General features: G+C 34.0%; 1 protein-coding gene and 1 long non-coding RNA gene across 2 annotated transcripts; one reads left to right on the top strand and one right to left on the bottom strand.

The window, feature by feature from the left end:
- Nucleotides 1-35: 35 nt before the first annotated feature.
- On the bottom strand, nt 36-1,043 carry LOC11407476 (mitochondrial import inner membrane translocase subunit TIM23-2). Its single transcript, XM_003590960.3, has one exon. The coding sequence runs from the start codon at nt 963-965 to the stop codon at nt 408-410; it is 558 nt and encodes a 185-aa protein (XP_003591008.1). The 5' UTR covers nt 966-1,043; the 3' UTR covers nt 36-407.
- A 7,730-nt stretch (nt 1,044-8,773) lies between these two features.
- Nucleotides 8,774-9,349, top strand: LOC120577606 (uncharacterized). Its single transcript, XR_005643593.1, has 3 exons — nt 8,774-8,913; nt 9,005-9,108; nt 9,254-9,349. It is a non-coding gene; the product is annotated as an uncharacterized lncRNA (long non-coding RNA).
- Nucleotides 9,350-12,542: the final 3,193 nt, after the last annotated feature.

The following is a 12,542-nucleotide window of genomic DNA, read 5'->3' as shown; positions in this document are numbered from 1 at the left end:
TCTGATCAACAAATGCATTCTGGTAGCTTGTTCTGTTTTACATTAATCATTAAACATTTTATTTAAATCAATAATAAAGCAATTTAAATACAATGTCACATTTGTGCTTCAATTTAAATACGTAAATTTATGGAGAGGGTTTACAAAAGCAATCTGCGAAAACAACTAAGTGTGTGTTTAGATTGGCCGCTGCTTAGCCCGAATCAGCATGCCACCGTGATTTTTAGCAAAAGCTACACTCTAATAGCTTCGAGAAAATAAAGGTGTCATTGGAATTTCGTCAAATTTACCATCCAATCGTCAATCCAAACATGCAAACATTATTAAACTTACAAACCACTAAATTTAACCTAAACTTTATTCACCCTTCAGCAACCCTCTCCAAAATTAAATTGTAATCAATAGCATTATATCGGAACATATCGTTTCAAAGCTTGCCTCCCAGCAACCGCCACAGCCGCTACAATTCCACCAACAGCACCAGCAATAGCAGCCGATCTTGGACCGGCTGCAGCCTTATAAATCGCTCCGGTACCAAGCCCAGCAACAGCACTATTAACCAAATCATCCGTATCCCTAAAGTAAGTCATCCCACTCTCCAATCCCGCAAAGATCAACCCCAACACACCAAGCGAGTTTCCAAGTCTCCGACCACCCTGACCACCGGAGTTAAGAACACGGTTAACCCGAAGCTTAACAGATTCACCTGCCTCTGCCTCCCTTAACCCTTGAACGGTTCCTCTGGCTCCACCGATGATCGCTCCGGAGAGATAACCGGTGCCGGTGTAGTATTGAACATTTTCTCCCCATGAACGGTGCTTTCTGATAATATCTTCCTGGAAGAGATGTTCCGGTGAAGTGGGGAGGTTGTAGAGTTTGTCAATGGGGACGTTGTTGAGGTGTTGGTAGGGATGGTAGAGACGTGTGTTTTGGTGATCTTTTGGGTTTGTTGAAGAATCAGCCATCGCCGTCAAAAACGATGGTTTCAGAAACTGCAGAGAATGTTGTGTTTTGTTTCTATGTAGGGTTTTAACAACGATCGAGGGTTTTAGACAAATATATATTGACTTGGTCAACAAGTTTTTGTCTCGTATAAATTTGGTAGGATTTATATAAATTTTAGACTATGTAAATCGTCCCTGTAATTTGACGTGTTTTTGGTTTTCGTCCTGTATCTTTTTTTGTTCTAAAACAATCCATGTAAGTTAATAACTTTTTGATTTTCGTCCCTCCCGTCAACTTCCGTTACAAAAACGCACATGTGGCAAAGAAAGGATGACGTGGCAGTGCCTGACGTGGCAAACTTATTGATGAGTCACACAGTGAGAGGGACAAAAATCAAAAAACAAAATTTGTAGAGGGATCAAAGCCAAAAAACAAAATTCATAAAGGGACCAAAACTAAAAAGCGAGAAAAAAATAGTTTTCTTCATCTTCTTCCTTCCACCTCTTTTACATCTTCATCGTCTTCATAAATTCATCAAAAAACCCAGGAAAAAATACTCAGAAAAGAGATAAAAAAAAAACTCAAAATCATCATCTCACTCTCAATAGACAACTTTTCACAAACCCAAACAAAATCCCCATTGACAATGGTCAGATTGACATCTCAACACTAAAATCCACAATGTTCATAGTCTCAGCTAAACTTTTATTGATAATATCAAAATCAAATTATAATAACAAAATCCTCATTGTGAATACTCGAATTCCCAATATTGAAAAATTCACAAAATTCTCAAATTGAAAAACCTAAAGAATGATTTTTTTTCATTACCAACTCTCGTCTCATCATTGATCTCGCATCTCTGTTGTTTCTTGGTCACTCCAAATGCTTTCTTTGTCAATTCTTTGAACTCTAATCTCATCATTTTTGTTTCGAACATTTGGGTCGTGTTCTTTTTTTCCGGTTGATTTGGAAGATTGTTGTGTGAAATTGAATTATAAGAGAAAGGTTCAAGTTTGATATGAATATTCTTTTCATTTGAATATTTAGAGGGATAATAAATAGAATTGAAAAATATGTTGGAATGTTGAATGGAGATAAGTTTTATTTTAAACGATTTTAAAGTGTGTGAAATTGGATTGCACGTTGAACAGTGAGTATATTGGTTTAATTTGATTTTGTTGTTTGTGAGAAGAAATAAAAGAGAAGTTATCACATGAAGGTATAATTGAAGGTGTTGGATTGAGTTTGTTGTTGTTTTGAGTTGATGGATTTTTGGATTTTGAAGTGATGAATTTCTGTGTTTGTTTGATGATGATGATGAAGTTTATGAAGACAATGATAGTAATGAAGAAGAAAATGTGGGAAGAAGATGAAGAAATGTAATTAAATTTGAATTTTTCGTCTTGTTTTTTGGTTTTGGTCCCTCTACAAATTTTGTTTTTTGGTTTTGGTCCTGGAAATAGTCAAGTCCATCTACAAATTTCGATTTTTGATTTTGGTCCCTTTACGAATTTTGTTTTTTTGGCTTTGGTCCTTCTACAAATTTCGTTTTTTGATTTTGGTCCCTCTCACTGTGTGACTCATCAATAAGTTTGCCACGTCAACATCGTCTGCCACGTTAGGCACTACCACGTCATCCTCCGTTTGCCACATGTGCATTTTTGTAATGGAAGTTGACGGGAGGGACGAAAATCAAAAAGTTATTAACTTATAGGGGTTGTTTTAGAACAAAAAAAGATACAGGGACGAAAACAAAAAATACGCCAAATTACAGGGACGATTTACATATTTAAGCCTAAATTTTAATCGATAGTAAAGAGTGTGTCTTACGGTATGTATTTTTTTTTTTAGGGTATCTTACGGTATGTATGTTAAACATATAGTGTGGAGCTTTTAGTTGAATGAGATGAGATGAGATTAAGTTGTGACCTATCCAAAAAAAAAACCTTAGAAATGAGATGATGAAACTATTCATGGTTAGAATAAAAAAAAACTTTCATTTTGGTCTCTGAATGTGTAATTAGTAGTTAGAATAATCTTTCAATGTATAATTTTTTTTAAATAGTTATGCAATTTGTTAGTCAAAATAGTCCATGATGTTAAAATCTTTTATTAATATTGTCATATTAGTTTTTCAATATACTTAGTTATTGTCATATCAGTCCTTATAAGTACTTGTTTATTGGCATTTTAGTTTTTATATTAAAAGAGTTATTGTGAGTATTGAGAGATTATTTTAGCCTCAAAGATTATTTTGATTAACAAATGCACAATCAAAGATTATTTTGGAATTTTGATACATTGGGAGAGTATTGTGATTACTCATTACATATTCAAGGACCAAAATGACTATTATCCTGAATAAAAACTCACCAAAAACCCAAGCAAGTCACAAACCCTCATCTTTTCGACTTTTAAGCTAATGTGAACTGCCTTTGGTTTCTCTCGATTGAATTTTTTCTCCTCTCTTGTCTTTGTGCATCGAGTTGTCCTATCCTCTCTAACAATTTTATATGTCTATCTCTGATTCTCTCAAGTTGGATTGCCCCTCAAAAAATAAAATTTACTAAACTTATTTTTGGTATCATAGTAGTATGTCAGAATCACTGTGATCCACCATAATTTTCAATATAATTTATAGAAAATCATGGTGGATCACAATAATTTTGAGAGACACACTCTAATACCAAACGCACACTAAATTGAAAAACAAAATGGAACCTAAATTTATAGTAGATAGCATATATAATAGTGTATTATTGATTATTTCAAGTCAATCAAAAAAGTATAACATTACATTAAGGTATTTTTAAGTGTGTGTGTGTATTGCATGTGGTTGTTGCTAAAAAAATATTGCCTGACATATGAAATTGGTTATCATTCGAGATATATGCTTTTCTTTTTCATCTGCATTATTATATGTTTATGTACCAATGAGCCAAATTATTTACACTTTTCTTTTTCATCTGCATTATTATATGTTTATGTACTAATGAGCCAAATTATTTACAGAGTTAAATTTGTTCCTAAAACAATAATTTTTTTTTAGGAAGTTAAATGAGCACATCTAAATTGATATCGGAGGAATCGAACCTAAAATATTAAGGAGGAATACGCTCTTAATTCCCAAGTCAATACCACTTAGACCAACCTAAATGAGTTATTAAAAGAATAATTATTGATCAAACTTTACGTATAATCGAGAACTTTGGATTATCATAATACTTAACAAAGGCCCTTTAAGGCAGAGTAAAGTTCGGTATGTACTAACTCACAAAAATGATACCGCAAAAAATCAAACTTAAGACCTTAGGTTTCGACCCATCTCCTTTAGTACATCACATTTGCCACTTATTTACATTCAAATGTTATTTGATTATTAATTAATAATATATATTTTTTGACTATTTAATTATTTTATTTTTTATGAATAAAACTATTTTTTTATTATCTCAATTTAAATATATAACTTCTAATGTCTCCTTATGCACTGAACGGTTCTATTACATGTTTTTTTTTTTCTTCATTCCGCTGCTATATTGAGAATCTTATAATTCTCTTCTTGGTTACATGATGCGAACAGAAATTTGAACTAAAAATTGATGATGATTGCTCATCTCAACAACAAAATTGTTCTCCCATATCTAAAAAGATCTTTAACATATTCAACAGCAGTTAATTGTCTGTTCGTTAGAGATATTTTGGTCTTTTTCAGATGCGGTTGAGCATTTTTTGGAGTGTAAAAAGCAATTTTCAAAATTGGTTTAGAAAATAGGCTTTTATATATGACTAAAACGAAAGGCTTTTGTACTTGGTCTTATTAGCACTCATGGTTCAATTGTTATTTGATTGGTTTTTGAAAATTGATCTTTAAGTCTCCTGTTACGAATCGAGCTAACTCGAATATAGTTCAAAATTCAATTTACTATTTTATCCTTTTTTAATAGGCTTAATTGCTCTTTTCGTCCCTTAAGTTATTATTTGGTATCGATTTGGTCCCTTAAGTAAAAAAAAGATTGTTTTGGTATTTTATCTTTATCTCCGTTACATGTTTTGGTCCATTCCGTTAGTTTTAATAAAAAAACGTTAACTGCTATCCACGTGTCATTTTGGCATTGGCTAAAAAACTTAATTTATTTTCTTCATTTTCTCCACTTAAATTCTTCATCTTCTTCCCCCATTTTCTGGAAAATAAGAACATCACCAACAACACTTTCATGAAAAAGAAAAAGAAAAAAAGAACAACACCAACAACAACCCAATAAGCAGCAACAACAACAAAGAAAAAAAAAGACAAATCTCCAAACAAAATCAAATCATCTTCAACACCTTCATTCATATTCAAGCCTAAAATATAAAACATTTAAAAACTCAAATTCATCTTCTCAAAAAAACCAACAACACTCAATCTACCTCAAAAAAAAATTGAAAATCGGTGTCGTTCTTCAACCTTGGATTCAATTGGGTGTTGTGCTAGTTATCCCAATTGGATTTAGCACCAAAGTCACTTTTCTTGATAATTAATTTCTGGGTTTTTATTGCTGGATTTTCTCAACTGCTAGTTGTAGTTGTTGTGGATGTTTTGAAGATTTTGGTTGATTTTCCCATTGTTATTGAATCTGGAAAATAATAAATTAGGAAATAGATATGAAGATTTTGGTTGATTTGCTTTAGGGAGATTGAGAAATTGTGTTGTTTAGATTGAAAGAGATGTTTATGAATCAAAAAATTGATTATTGATTAAGTTATGAAATTGATTATGTTTATATATTTGTTGAAGATGATGAAAAGGAAAAAAAAAAAAAAGTGGGTTGGTGTGTTGTTGATGATGAAGATCATGAAGAAGAGGATGGAAAGAGAAGGAAGAAGATGAATAATACAAACCCTAACGTTTTTTTTAATTTTTTTAACGGAAAGGACCAAAACAGGTAACGGAGATAAAGATAAAGTACTTAAACAATCTTTTTTTTAGTTAAGGGATCAAAATGATATCATATAAATAGTTAAGGAACAAAAAACGCATTTAAGTCTTTTTAATATTACTTAAATTATTAATTAAAAAGTAGTTAAATCCCATTAACATAGACATAAAATTAAATCTCATTAATGAAGTGTAAAATTGAAAAGTGAAAAAACCATCCTAAATTGTTGTATGGTATAGACATATAGTATAGATATATATATCTTGGTGTTTGGAAGTGGAAGAGTATTTTTGAGGATTCTAAATTCTATTTGTGGAATTTTGTTGGTTTTTGTCTCACCTGGATGTATTAGTTTTCATGTGGTTTTGTATTTTTGTTTTTGAATTTCTTGTAGTAGACTATTCCCATCGGTATTAATTATAAGCAAAGGTTCACTTTTAAATTCATTTAATAATTAATGTATTTGATCTATAATAAAGACCAAATACATTAGTTATTAAAGGAATTTAAAATGTTAATTTTTGCTTATAATTGAGACCAGAGAGAGTATGTTTTTAGTTTTCTATATTTATCTGCATATTTATCCAACTAATTACTCAGATTCTTCTGGTCTTATTTGTGTGCTTCAACTTTCTCCCCAAAGTTTGTTGAACCGTTTTTGTTACTTGATTTGATCCTTGGTCCCTAAGTTTCTCATAGATCAGTTACGAATTCCCTCTATAAATGGAGAGATCGCATAGTTTATTCAGTTTACGGACAAGGCTTCTGAGTTATCCATTTTTCTTCTATTCACCATTTGACTTATGTTAACGTGTTGTTCTTTTCTTCTGAATTCTTCTATCCTTTATAGTTTTAAGTGGTATATGTACAATATTTGAGTGGCCATAATAGCCATATTTGAAGATGTAATTCTCGATCGATTTGCTACAATGCAATGGTAAATTGCAATAGTGAACTAAGTTGTTTAATCTTGGAGACTTTGGATAGAAGAATTCAGAAGAAAAGAATAGAGGGTGGCCTGGTCATGACTCAACCCACTAATATCTTCAATGGTAATCTTGTCAAGGTATTTTCGAAATCTAAAACAAGAAATAACTAATTATAATAAAACATTACATATTTCATAGGCTAACTGTAGGTTGCCTTTGAAGAAATGCGGGTAATTAATCTAACATAACGTGACATCAATGAAAATTGGATGCGTGTAATCCATTATCTTTGTCATCAATATGTTTATAACTTACATATTCTTATAAATACGTTTTGTTATTTGAATATAGGAAATGCTAACGTGTGTCCTTAGAACACTGTTAAGGAACCCAAAGTGGAAATTGTGTCTAGGAAATTGTGTCAATTTATTCTCTTAAAAGTTGAAAATTAATATTTTGTGATAAATATTTACCATTTATGGAATCTTTAACAGGTGCCCTTAGAACACGAGTCTGACTTTGCTCCATTTTCTATTCCTCCATTTACTCCTTTCCAATACATGGATAAGCGACATGTTGCAAAAAGAAATCCAAGGGTTGAGATTAAAATGTTAAAATGGGACCAATTCATCTTATTCTTCTCATCATCTTCGTCGTTGTACAACAAAACACCCATCTAGTTTCTTCTTCACATCATCTCCATGGCTACTCTCCCTTTTCCTCTTCCTCCATAGCTTATGTTTATTTGAAATCTGGTAAAACATCAAGAACATATTGAGTTCTTCTGCTGATTTTGAAATCATTTTTTATTTTTGTTTGAAAATTAATAATCATAAAATTGTCCTCTAAAAATTGCTTCAAGTTTACTAGCTTGAAAGTTGGCCCAAAATTAAGCATGAAAAAACGTGTTTGGGAGAATTTAATCTCCAAGACACCAGAAACCACCCAATTGACCCCTCACATATCTCATACTCATACCCATTTCCTCTTCACATATTAATCTCCACTATCAACCCCATTGCTGGCAAAAAACCCTTAAATGGTAATACCTTAATTGTCCCAAAAGTTAAAGAAAATTTCTCACTTTCATATACCCTATAAATTAGAGAAATTAATGTCACTTTTCAACCTTGATTCCAAGAGAGACATTGCAACAAGAGTTACTAAAACAATAAAACTGATAAACCTAAGAAAAAAGATTATTGACATAGCTTCAATTTTATGATTATTCTACCAACATATTCTCTACCCAAATGTTTTTGTGTGTAGATTAAATAGTGAATTTTTAATCTGTGTTTTCAGATGAATCATTTGGTAGAGAATATATTGTCCTTGATTTGTGAATCGCGATTTAGAGTATGCCAACGACGAAGAACGGTGGCGCTGGAGAGGGCGGTGGCGGTGGCGCCGGTGATGGAAGAGGAAACGATGAGGATGATTAGAGGAAGAAAAAGGAACAGTCTTGTATCAGGAAAAAAAATGACACACATTTTAACTCTTAAAATCTCAACCCTTGGATTTCTTTTTGCCACATGTCACTTATCTATGTATTGGACAGGAGTAAATTGAGGAATGGTAAATGGAGGTAAGTTGCATGTTAGCATGACCCTTTGAATATTGACACATTGCACTTTTGGACCCCTATCTTTCCAAAAGTTGCGGTTATGGACCCCTAACTAATTTAAATACAAAACAGCCCCCTATGTTTTGATTCTTTGGCAGTTTTGGACCCCCAGTCCATTGTTGACTCAGTCAACGCTGACGTGGCACCCTAAGTGAGGTGCCATGTGTCAATTTTTTTTTGCCTTGGGGTCCAAAACTGCCAAAGAATCAAAACATAGAGGGCTGTTTTGTATTTAAATTAGTTAGGGGTCCATAACCGCAACTTTTGGAAAGATAGGGGTTCAAAAGTGCAATTAAACCTTACATTTATGATAATTTATGTTTTCATTTTGTGTGATGCACACTTCCAAGGTGTGTGTTGTAAGATACACCGTTTCAAGTTCTAGAATCACCTTTTTGTTCTTTTTAATCGCATCCCATTTTGCTCCATTCACATCGAATCTTCAATAGATTGAATGCTACTTTTCGAAGGAAACAACTACTTTTTCTTTGTATGTTTTGATCAAAATTTTTCTGTTTTGATTCCTTTTAAGCCAATTTGTTAATTTAAATTAACTATTTTTGTTCAATTTGGGGATTTAGGTTTTGTATCCATTTTTGTCTTGAAACAAAACGTGCATCATTTTTCCGAGATGGCTTTGAAGTTGATTTACAAGGCATCTCCGTTATGTTCTTAAAGCTCAAATGTAAGAATTTGTAGGTTTTAATTGTTTTCTAAAAAAATTCTTTATTTATAACTTTTTATTTCTTGATTTTAGATAGACAATGATTTTGAATTAGATACATTGTTATCAATTTTAGGTTTTAAATTTTTTTTTTTATTCTTTGCAGATTTTTCCTTAATTTTCACTGTTGCAATTGCGTTTCTGTTCAAGATCTCAAATTTAGTTCCTGAAGTTGAAATTACGTCACATCTGTCTCTTTGAAGGTAATCTCGATACTAATCCTTTATATCTTTCATTGTATGAAAAATTATGTTGTGTCATATATCTTTCACATAGTTTTCAACACGAATTATCAAGTTGATTTATTGCATGCTTTTCATTTTGCGCCACATTTCTTTTTGGGATTTAGGTTTTAATTATTTTCAAGCTAAATTTATCACCAACATAAATGTAACATAATACGATATCTCCTATCTCTAACTCTCTCCCTCTCTCTCTCTTTCTCACTCACTAAGCCTCACCGCATCCTACCCCTTCAATCCAAAATGTTTTGTCATGATGTAATCACTATTTATGGTGGTGAGATCGACCGTAAGGCCACATCACCATCACAACCCATATGGGGTTTTTCTTTCGTCGGAGCTACCACCGTCTCCGGTGGTGGTTAAAAGTTTAGATATGCCTTTGTTGGGTATGATGTTTGGTTCATATATGTTTATGTTGTTCATTGATGCTCATCCAAACACTCTTCAATTGATGTTTCTGACGATGGGGTTGTGTTTTAGATATGGGTTTTCCTCGACTTATGTCTTCTTGTAGCATCAACTAGCTTCATACGTGTTGCTAGGGCTTCTTCCTGTCGACAACACTATCACAAAGAGTCATGTATCCTCACCCAAAGGGATTTAAAAGTTTAAACTGAGAGTCCAGTGGATTTCATCTCTTTAGTGTATCATGGTCGTGATATCAGAAGCTACTATGAGTCTCAAGGCCTCATAGATTACTTCAATATGTTGAATGGACCAACATATCAAACGCTCGTAAGGCACTTCTGGGTTAGAGCAAGTGTCTACGACAAAGAAGGTGCTAAGGTGGAAGAAGCAGAAAAGGTACTGATTGATCCTACTTTGGAGGGAAAATCTCATGAAGAAATGGGTTTAGAACCATTTGTTTGCACTGAGATAAGGTCAAGCATCATGGGCATTCCAGTTCACATCTTTGAAGATATTATAGTATTTTGTTATCAGAAGAGCTTTTGAAGGAAGTTACAAGGGTGGAATCAGAAACAACAAGTCAAGCCCATGGAATGAAATAGTTCGTCAGTCCATGTTCAATAGCACAGAGAAGGGTGTCTACTCTGACTTGAGCATGCAGAAGAAAATGCTTCTGAAGATTCAGAATGAGAATATTCTACCAAAGGGAGGTAGCAGTGATCAACCTTCTCTGGAGCACAGGATATTCCTTCATTTCTTCATCAGTAAGGAAATAGCTAATGTGCCCAGATACATCTTCAAGTATATGATCAAAGAGCTCAGGGAAAGCCATGAGAACAACATATGTTGGGTTTCCTATGGAAGGCTTATATCGGAAATTCTTCATCAATGAGGAATTCTGAAAGCAATGACGGACATCAACTTCTTCACAGATGTGCAGCTTGGTACAGAAACCGGTAAAGTCATAAATGGTGCAACTTTCAAACATATGAAGTTGATTCCTGCTGAAGTCTATAAACAGCTTAGCACAGACATGAAGGACTCTGATGCAGTGTCCACTTTGATGAAAAACTTTCCTCCAATATGCAAGCAGGATCCTCTTGATGTTCAGATGAACTTTATCAAAGATCATTTTGCAACAACTGGCATAAAGTTAAGGCTTGAAGATGTTCCTGAAACAATGTATGGAGGAGCATTGCCAGTAGCCAAGTGCAGGAAGACCAAGAGAAAAGCACTCACCAATGATGAGTATCTGGATGATGCTTCTGAACAGCCTACAAAGAAGTCAAAGAAGGCTGAGAAGGAGAAGACTTCTGTTAAAATGAATGAGGTTGGTCCTGCTGCACCAACCATTCAAGAAGATGTTCAGAACCTTGATGTTGTAACGGTTCTGAACAAGAAAACCAGAAGTGGTAAAGCTGCTGAAACTTCTTAAACTGCTCCTGATCAACCTTCAATTCCAAAAGGGAAAAGAAAGCATGCTGTCAGAAAATTGAAGGAGTCTAGATATGTAGAAGATGAAGATCATATTGCAAAAGCCACTGGTTTAGTTACAAGTATTATGAAGAAGAAGGCCAAGAAGGATGCTGAAGTTGCTACAAGTCTTCAGAAGACAATGGAGATTGCAAGAGAGATTGAAGTTCCTGCATCCAGCATAGTAAGGGAAGATGTTGGTGCAGATGCTCAGGAAGTTGTAAAGGCCACTGAAGAAGTACAAGAGATGGTAACTTCAGAAGCTGGAAGCTTGTTAATGGTAGTTGCAGAGGGAGTCCATGAGGACAATGTTGGTTGTTCAGAAGCTGGCATCTTAGAAGCTTCAAGAGATAATCATGATTCTCCACACTCTGTTGATGTTATTAATATAGAATCTAGTTCTACCTCTGTCTCTCTCTCTCAACCACTTTATCATCCTCCTCAACCTCATATGGCTATGATGATATACCTCTAAGCCAAGTGTATACATCTATTAACAAAAGCCTTTCACCATCCACCAAACACCATAAAAAGCCTGGTGTCAATTACAATAACTTTGAGCCTATTTACCCTTCTATTGTTCAAAGTATAGGTGAGATGTCTGAAATGAAAATGGATGTTTGTAAAAATCTGCCTGCTGATCATCCTTTCCAACCACCAATGATTCAACCCCTCAACTTTATACCTGCTGATGCAGAGGTGGTTACTGAATCAGTAGTACCTAAGCCTGTCCATGTCAAAGAGTCTAACCAATCTTCAGAACCATCTGTATTAGAGAATCTGAAAAATCACTATTCTGGTGAATTACCAGGTGTTGAGTCCAACTCAGAAAGAGCCTCTAAGGTAGCTTCTGGTGAAGTTACTTTAGAAAGCCCCCAACAATATACACCAAACGCAGAAATGGCCTCAACTACCAACCCAGATGTCTCTGTTCCTGAACAGATTGTTTCTGACAATATTGAGTCTCCTACCATTCCTGATCAACCTTTAGAGACTAATATTAACCATCAACCTCCAAACAAGCCATTCAACCTTGTGCTCCTGCCAAATTAAGTATACCCTCACCATCAGCCATATTTCTAGATTCTATATTACTAGTAGATGTGTGTGAGAACATATTCTAGGAGATGAACAACCTGATTCAAGCAAGAGAAGATCTGGTTCACAAGGACAGCTATGAGAAGCAATGGAAACGGCTGAAAGAGAGAGTAGACTACATCTTAACTGCACTTCAGAAGTCCTGTCTTGATGCTCAAGATTCTGCTGAAC

This window comes from Medicago truncatula, chromosome 1 (assembly GCF_003473485.1).
Source record: "Medicago truncatula cultivar Jemalong A17 chromosome 1, MtrunA17r5.0-ANR, whole genome shotgun sequence".
NCBI lineage: Eukaryota > Viridiplantae > Streptophyta > Magnoliopsida > Fabales > Fabaceae > Medicago > Medicago truncatula.
This window is presented reverse-complemented; position numbering and strand designations above follow the sequence as displayed.